The 9,994-nt window shown below is 34.6% G+C and overlaps 1 protein-coding gene across 1 annotated transcript in view; it reads left to right on the forward strand.

Moving 5' to 3' along the window:
• The window catches only part of LOC108687690 (epithelial discoidin domain-containing receptor 1-like), a 154,293-nt gene that overhangs the window by 134,527 nt on the left and 9,772 nt on the right, over positions 1-9,994 (forward strand). Inside the window, exons 11-13 of the mRNA XM_018193603.1 lie at positions 1,260-1,382; positions 3,868-3,977; positions 9,293-9,493. Coding sequence (XP_018049092.1) covers positions 1,260-1,382; positions 3,868-3,977; positions 9,293-9,493 — 434 coding nt within the window. The remainder of the gene's footprint in view (positions 1-1,259; positions 1,383-3,867; positions 3,978-9,292; positions 9,494-9,994) is intronic.

Below are 9,994 nucleotides of genomic sequence, written 5' to 3' on the forward strand. Positions count from 1 at the left end.
ATAAAAAATTGTAAAGTTAAGCAAAATATATCTCGTGCATATTTCTCGATAAAAATAACGAACTCTGAAAAATTGTAACAATCTTTATTACAAATATTACGAAAGCAAGAGATCATTAATCATTCGTTGAAGGTGTCTATCTTTTTTACTGTATAATATTCTGCTTTGTATAGGGATTCTATACGTCCATATCGGAAGATATAAGGGAGAATATTTGATAAGCATTTGCCGCCCTGTTCCCCGATCGATTCCCTCGAAGTCATGAATGCGAACAGCTTCTTCACTGTCGAGTGAGTCCTTTCTCTACGTCGGGATACGCGTGTGTCCTGTGGATAGACACATCTGGTATCGCGCTTTGCGTACGGTTTCCGCGGCGTGAATCGAGATTGATCCGGGCACAATGCTCGGGACGGGACGCTCCAGAACCGAAAGTGCCCGTGTCTACGTCGAGACGTCTGCGCGTGATTGACACCCGACAGCACCACTCGAAACAGTCAAAACATTTCACCCCGTGTCGCGTCGAGTCTGGCCTTGACGCTTCGTAGCAACGCCAATCATCCTTCTCGGCAGATTCACTGTTATCCGTAAAACGGGGATTACTCGGCGAGTACCCAATGTGTTCGACAATATTTCTTTTCATGTCACTCTCACTTATGAGAACATCAAGTTTCAGACGACTTCCACGATCACTTACGTATCTCTGAATGAATATAGATGATCGTACACAGCATATTATTGATCACTATATGAATGTATCAATTTTCGAATGCAACAATTTAAAATTGACCGGATTGTGTCCTTCGAATCACGAAATAATTTGACAAGATTTCTATGCCATTCTCCTTTACGAAAATATTATTGCAATGTTTTATAAATCATATATCTCGTTAAAATATCTCATGATCCAACAATAGAAAGTATATTTCGATGAAAGTAGCACAAGATACACTTACATATCGTATCTAACATTCTTTCACATTTCTACAAGTCTACAGCTTTTCTACAGCTTTTACCAATCAACAATGGGATACCTAGTTCGCGACCATAAAATACTTGTAAGTTGTGTTACAGTTCCGCGTGCTCTTTCGTGCACTCGATAATCCACGTGAACACAAGGATCGAAGAGGGTAAGCCGTTTGTCGAATGACGGTCGTAGATCCTGCGATATCTACGAAGCGCCCCAGCGCGACTAGCGTGATCATAGATCGTTGATTATCATCGGATAGCCCGCACAATGCATTTGCGCTTTCGTGTTACAGTCGCCGACTCAACAGGAGGTACTCTCGGCCCTGAAGAGACGTCTGGAGCAGACCAGCGTACCGCTCTTCCCACGGCATCGCCTTCGCATGCTCTCCAAACTTGCCGAAGGTGCCTTCGGAACGGTAATAACGTTGTTATTACATCCGTAAATATCAAGTATATACAGAAGGTGCAAAAAATATTCAAGAGAGATGTCTTTTTAAAAGATCTTATTTTAAAAAAATAGATATTAATTAGCAATTTATTAACAAAGAATACAATAGACTGTATGATTTTCAAAATGATTTTACTTAAAAAGTGTAATAATTAAAATATATGTATATTATTATCTTAAAAATAAACGAAAATGAAAAATTGTATTATTCAGACATGCACAAAAAATATTCCTATGATTGAGAAATTTGACTTCTATAGATCGAGAACACGCGAAGCTCTTTTCTTTTTCTTTTTCTTCATATTAGCACAGAACATACTCAATGTTCTTTATGTATATAAACGTGAAGTGAAACAAACTATATTTGTTTCACTTCAACTTATTGCATCGGTGAGCATTAATTCAGATTAATTCAGAGATTTATCGATAAAGAATATTAGTCTTATTCTACAAAATTGCTAATTAATGTTCATTTTCTAAAAATAAGGTTTTCTTAAATAAAAATTTCTCCTGTACAAATAATTTTTGTACTCACTGTATTTCCAATTAGATATGATAAACCAACGAATCGAACGATAATGGCTTTGCAATAATTTTTATGTTTAGTGTATTATTTGTATTCTCTAATTCGATTTAAAAATTATCTAGGGTGCATAGTCTATACTCTTCTCGTTTCGAGGGACACAGAATTCAATGTAACAAAGAAAATTCATTACGCCGTTATAACAATTAATTTATCAGCATTACCATTACGATTGTACGCGAATAAAAAGTAAGTTCGTATCGCGTAAATTTAGGTAATATGTCGCAACTTCTCCGGCATAGTGACACGATCGCGAAATCAATCCGTTTGTTGGCCGCGCAGCGAGTAATTCAACATGCGCAGGATGCGCAACAATACATCGATTAATGAAGTACCCGGGACTTGTTATTCTTCGCCGGCACAATGGCACCTCATTGGGGGTCGTCGAGGATAATCAGTTTAGGATGCGTTAGAGCGGCTAATAATTCCCTTTTGTTTTCCGCTATGGGGACCGACAACGTGTCGTTAATGACAACAGCCGAGGAGGAGGATCATCGAAATGCTCGTTCGTTTCGCACAGTTTGCCAGTTGCCGCGTCAGACTTCCGTGGATGCGGATGCATGTAGACGCGATCGTGCGGGACTTTCCATGGATATACACGAGATCGGACACGTCGATCTCGAGTCCCGGTCGACTTACGAAATCAATCGTCTTCATGCAAGATTGCCGGAAGATCGTCAAATCTCTTACACGGAAATCACAGAAGAGTACAGTCGTGTTACGCGATGCATACAATGATTGATTATCCTTTACTTCCGTCCTAGACTTTCAGACTACAGTTACTAAAGCTTCAAGAGTTCTCTGAATGTATTTTCGTATATTACACAGAAAAAAGTATTTGATTGAATTAATTGGAATTCTGGTGGAAAAGGAATGATCCAAAATTCTGAGATTAGTCTACTAGATTTTCCGGTTAAATCTAGAATTCTAGATTTAACTAGAATTCCGAGTCATTCATTTTCCACCAAAATTCCAGTTAATACAATTAATGAAAAGAATATATTCTTTTAAATCGTATCATTGTAAAAGGCAGGATCAAATTTTGTTTTTCGGAGAAAACCGTTTTTGGATTTATATCGAAATAAATCGTATGACTTTCTTTTGATTGATACTTATTTAAATTTTACTGTGTCGGAAAAGAATCGATATTTTCTTCAGAAATTATATAAGATTAAAAACAGAGAGAAATACATTTAAAAAAATAATTTTTCTTAATAGTAGTACATTAAATTTATATGTATATAAATTTATAAGTGTATAAATTTTTTCTTGGTACTCTTTAAATTTAAATCAGTGGATAATCATTGATATCAATGACCAATCAACAAAGTATGCCACTAGTAAATGAAATGTGAGATATTTAACTTAACTAATTTTTACGTGATCTAATTAACCTATTTTAATGCATAAATTACATAAATATGTTATTGGAAGATTGAAATTAATGTGCAAATATCAATATTTTAGTTATATAATGATCAAATATTATTCCTTTTTTAATTGAACTTCATTTATTGTCCAGTGCCAAGTATGCCACTGAGTAATTAGTGATTCCACTGATTCAGATTTAGAGGGTATATTATTATCTTTGACTGAACAAAAAATTCTTGTAATGCAATCCGCTTGGTTGCATAATTGAAAAACCAAATAAAAATTAATGTTCTTGTTATTATTATTTACATGTGTGAAAAAATTTTAACAAACGATAACAAAGTTAGCAAAAATCGGCTTGTGTAAAATCACGTACAACCGAGATTCGTCAATATTACAACAAATTACAAAATTTCACTTATTTTCTGTCAAATTTACCGTGATTATGAGTAGCTTCTATGTATATACATAACGCAATTCAAATAAATTATGCATAAAGGTATACGTGGCGGAAGCTGAAGGAATTCCGGAATACGGGACAACAACTACCCTTGGCAAGCGACTCGTAGCCGTCAAGTTTTTACTACCGGAAGCCAGTGAGAAGGAAAAGTGAGTATAGTCCATATGGAAGCCGCAATTTGCATTCTGTTTCATTATAGTGACGCTCGATTGAACAAGTATGCCTTTCTGCCTTCCTCTAGTCCGTTTCCTCCGCGTGTGCGACGGAAAATCTTGTACATTCACATAAAGACACATTTCTACAATATCTGCTATCTAGTCACGATTTTTATAACATTCAATCTCGACCAATATATCATAAGTTATCTCCCGGAAAAGATAAAATCGAAGGTTTCAAGAAGATCAGCAAATTGATTATTATATGATGTTTTAAGACAAAATTTCAACAATTAATAATTTTTATACACACAGGTTAGAATATTCGAACTCCACGGAAACCGATAATTTTTGTCGACCCGATAATTTTGGGCATTTTGACAAGTTCTGACATGTTCTGTTCGAGTTCTGTATGAATAAATTATTATCAAAGATTATTCCCGCCTTATAAATTTTTTAATAAATTATTTTTAGTAATGAATTTAAGTAACACGTATAACGAAAGCTTGTGGTCAAACACATGTATAAACTGAAAAGTAATGAATGATTTAACTGAAAACTAAGTTGTAGTAGCTTAAATGTAATGAACGTTTGCATTCATATAAAACCACATAAAATATGGAAAGTACATGAAAAAACAAACATTTTATGAAAAATACATTAAATTTCATATACATGTACACAAACGTACGTTTCAATTATAGATACATTAAATTTAATGTAATGCCATGAAATTAAATTCAACTCATATAATTCAAAAGTACATTAAATATCATAATATTTTTAATGGTGTAATTATTTTGATGATATAAAATTATTTTCAGATCTGTATCTAGTTAAATTTTCAGATACTTCAGCAAAATCGTTCTTTCTGTGTAATATCTAACACATTCGAAATGGAAAATTATTTCGGACATTACGTGCAAAGAACGATTTTACTGAATACAGAACTGAAAAATCTAAAATTTTGCTGAATACAGATCTGAAAAATAATTCTGTCGGATTATAAAAATAATTTTGTTGGAAATTCAAACTGGTTGTTAGAATATCAAAATTTTTTGCAGCATTTCGCATCACTTTTTAGTTTTTAGCATAATTATTTTGATAGTCTAACAAAATTACTTTCAAATCTGCATTCAGCAAAATCGTTCTTTCCATGTTCGCGTTAGTTGAAAGAGACTTGTTTTTAGCTCGATTATCCCGCACTATCGAAATTCATGTAAGAGGAAATATTTTCGTGAAATGAAAATGGGAATCCGCATAATAAGCGTAACGCGCACGTCCAAAAATGCGATGGCGAAAGAAGAAAACAATAAGCTAAATTATGCGAGAGAGATCATTCTTGGCAACAATATATGATACATCGAATTTGGAAATAAAAAACGAGCGATCCACATTCGTGTTCTCTGGTCGAATGCATGCGACGACCTGCGTCGCGGCGCGACGTCCACCGAAGAAGCCCCGCGGCGGCGAAATGTCCGGATATACCCGGACGATCGTTCTCGCGGCTATCGCGTCAGACATCAGAAAAAGGCCAGTTCGATTCCACGAATGGAACGGATTTGCATACAATGACCGGGAGATAGGATATCGGGCTGACTTTGGCGCGCACTATGAGCCGATGTGTGCAGCGAAACGGCGAAGGGCGGGAGACCTCGTAGCGAAGATGACAAAGCTTCCCACCAATGAACATCGACGAAAATCGACGGTCCTTCCCATTGAATACCGCATTGCCTGGAACCTATTGCGCTTTGCAGACTCTGGTTCTGATCTGAAGAGAAATTTCGTCGACTCCGTCCGCGGAGCAATCTGTCGGACGTCTCAGATGCGAGGGAGAATAGCAAGCAATTTGGCTGATTTAGCGTGCATGAGTGTATCTACTTGCGCGAGGAGTTTCGCTACACATTGCAATTCCGTAACAGTGCCTGGTGCATGGTGCATCGCGTACTTGTGTGCGAAGTGATTGCACAAGCATCTTACGAAAGTGATTAATTTATTGTTAACCATTACATCAATCACTTTAAAGTTCTCTCATCGATTCGCTATCTCTGGAAGGATCAATTTTCACATAATCGATTCATTCTTTAAACCTCTATAAAAATACCATTGATACATAAATATTTGAGTTAATAAGTAGATTTTTAAGTGCCGGAATAATTCGTAGGCAAAAATCACGACAGTTCTGTCGACAGTTCTGTATAAAACGACTAGATATACATATAGTGTCTCTCCGAGACTCGTCGTATTTTATCTTGTGCGAGAAAGATCTTCGAAAGATTCTAGACGGATCCTCAGCATCCACTCACGCAACAAGCTTCTGTCGCGCGGATGACTTATAGCTTGTCGTGACTGCATCGACGAGTTTGTTCTCCGTGTTGAAACGTGAGCAACTGCGATGTATGAAGAACCGTAAATCCACACTGTCACATATATGTGCATCACGTCTTGAGAGATAAAGGGAATTTTCCGCAACAAAAAAATTTCATCGCTCATTATATCCTAATATTAATTACATTTTTACTACGAATAACTCTGTCTACTCCTAACTCCTCTGAATATATTTGAATAGATTTTTTTATTCAAGCTAAAATATTTAGTTTGTTGTTTTTATAAAATAATTTCTCTGCTTTGTAAATAACAAAAATATTTGTTTATCATATCAACTATTACAATTTAGTTTCATAAGATTATTGTTTGATGTATATTTTAATTTAAAATTTTTGTTCGGTATATTTCAACCAAATTTTTGTTATTGCAACAAAATTTTTATTATTTTATTATTATAGAACGAAACATTTTTTTTTCTTAGTGGTACCATATTTTATTCTCTTATATCAATACGGTAGAAAAAAATGGTTTGCTATAACTAAAAATTTAGCTAGATTTAAAAATAATTTTGTTGAATTGTCAACATGATTATACAGAACGCTCAAGCCGGTTGCTAGAACGTCAAAACTTTTTGTTATTTATGCTTGAGTTTTTTGCATAAATATTTTGATAACCCAACAAAATTAATTTCAAATCTGTATCTAGCTAAATTTTTAGATAATTCAACAATCATTCCTTCTGTGAAAATTCGCAATGCATACGTCGCGCGTAGATTTGAACGGGATCACAAAAGTCTTCCATGCGATGATAAATAAGGAAAGTACAACAGAGGATGCTTGCGTGTGCAGCCGCTCGTTCAAAGGAGGCCATGCTGACGGTAGATAAGAAATGTTTTATACACTATGCTCTCGCATATTACAGTGTATAACTCGCGCTGATACTTTATTAAAAATAACGCGTGGGCTCGACTGCTTCGATTTGCATCCATTCGAGGTAAATGACGCATATATCATTCCTTCGAATTATCAAAATCATAAAATTTCATCTATATAAAAAAAACTACTAAGGTCTATTCACCACGCGCAAATTTCAATTTTATTTATTTCAAGAACTGTGATTTTAAAATAATTAAATCTCGAGATAATTTTTTATTTTAAATGCTTTTATATATTTTTCAAAATTTATTCGTTAATAATACAGCACTCTGCATAGTTTTTTTGCAAATTTACATTTATTCCATAGTACCATTGTACTAAAAATTGTTGTCGGAGAAATCAAAGGATGTTTGCAAAGTCATAGATCGAAATTGAAATTAAATTGGGAATTCGGCATCACGTTCGTGGTACTGTGAACACCGCCAATACAATAGGGAACGTTCCAGCGTAACCGCCGATACCAGCAGCACAAGAGAGGAGAAATTGAACCGCGAATACGAAGTTTCGGCTAATGCGAAAGTCATTAACCTACCTTAGAAGTGGCGGTAAACGGGCTATTTTGCATATAGTGACCAAGAACAGGACCGTATGTTTCGCCCACATCAAACTCGAAGGTGCGCGCACCAGCGAATTCTTAGTTTACAGCGAATCGATACGCAAGGCGTCGTCGTTTAGTTAACGGTTGCATTAAGCTATCACGCGAAAGTGCCATTACCAAGCCGATCGTAAGTAAAACCGGAGTAACGATGCTGCGTGGAAAGGCGCGTCGCACATATGTACTCATACTCTGAAAAGCGCTTCTCTTATCCGGAAGTACACGACCCAACGAACTGGATGGCGACCGCAGCCGTTAACGTCGTACGAACATTGGGACCACAATGCAGAAAGCGCGCAACGCGATACGAGGGTCATTATCTAGGATATCAGTGACTCTTGTTAAAGTTCAAAGACATCACATTTATTTTACTTGTTATTTTATATCATGTTGTTATTAAATACACACACAAACACACACACACACACACACACATACACACACACACACACACACACACACACACACACACACATATATATATATATATATACATATATTTGTTTTAAACGTATTAAGAATTTTAAGCACGTATATGTGAATACATCAAGTAATAAAGAAAGTCAAGATCGATCAAATTTTGGACACTAATTTGTTACAAATAATACATTATATACTTTTTTATTAAGTTAATTTATTCCAGATATAATTGCGAGCCGATAACATTTGGTTTCAACACAATCTAAAATGTTAATAATTTCTCCTAAATTAAATTAGAAAGAAAGAAAAAAAGAAAGTAAGAAATTTATTGCGAAAAATATTATCTCAGTCGGGATTCGAACCTTGAAGCCTCAGTGATCGAGCTGGCTAAGACATTCTAAGACATTCCCGGAAAGTTGAGAGATCTTAGGTTCGAATCTTGAATGAGATAATATTTTTCGCAATAAATTTCTTACTTTCTTTCTTTCTTTCTTTCTTTCTAATTTAATTTATGAGAGATTATTAGCGTTTCAGAATGATTGTATTGAAACCGAATGTTATTGGCTCGCAATTATATCTGGAATAAATTGATTTAATAAAAGAATATAATGTTATTTATAACATCCAAAATTTGACCGATTTTGGCTTTCTTTACTTGATGAATTTGTTTTATTATTATACACACACACACACACACACACACACACACACACACACACACACATATATATATATATGTAGTTATTTATATTTATACATTTCGTATTTCTCATATTTCTAAAAATACTATATATATATTATATTTTGAGAATATATATTATATTTTGTATCCTATGATATTTTGAGATTTATCTTTAAAATTGGATCCGATTAGAATTACGTAAGAGTACGATAATCATGCTAATATAATCGTCGCAATAATTGACACAAAATCAAATATAAAATTAGATTTCTTTCATTTTGAAAAATTCTCACAAATTAGATTAGTTATAGCATTAATGATAACTCATTGAAGAATTGATCCTGCACAGATTGGATTTCCAAAGAGATGTGAGGATTCTGGCTGCTCTAGAAGATCGCAATATCGCACGAGTCTTGGGCGCTTGTTATCGCGAGGAACCGTATTGCGTCGTAATGGAATATCTAGAACATGGGGATCTTTGTCAGTTCCTCAAAACGCATATCACTGCCGAGGATGCGCATTCCATGCCAATTGGCGTCAAGACACTCAGGTAACTTTCCAGTGACACATTCTGATTAATCAAAACTCAGCACGCATATATAATTCTTTTCGTATTATAACTAATTTCTCTTAAAACTATTAATTAGCATTAATGCTTCTTACGTTAATTTCTAAATTACTCTCGAATGTGCAATGATTTTTTTATTTTACTATAATATAATACTAGAATGCAATTTAATATGTATCGCCTAAAATTTTTTTCTGCTGACTTGTTATTTTATTGATATAGTGAAAGAGCAGTGTTTATTAAAACATTCACTGTCGTTTTTCCAAAAAATGGCATGCGTGCAGGATGTTTCATTGCATGTAACGATCGTCACGGAAATTGAATGTTTCCAAATAAAAACAACGCAGTATCTTCAAAAATATCAAATTCGAATATCTTTCGTGAATAAAATTGCTAAAAGTCATGGAACACATATACCTTCATGAAAGCAATATTCCATTTTGTAAAAAAATATATATGTACATATATATATATATATATACA

Source organism: Atta colombica, unplaced genomic scaffold (assembly GCF_001594045.1).
Source record: "Atta colombica isolate Treedump-2 unplaced genomic scaffold, Acol1.0 scaffold210, whole genome shotgun sequence".
NCBI classification, from domain to species: Eukaryota; Metazoa; Arthropoda; class Insecta; order Hymenoptera; family Formicidae; genus Atta; species Atta colombica.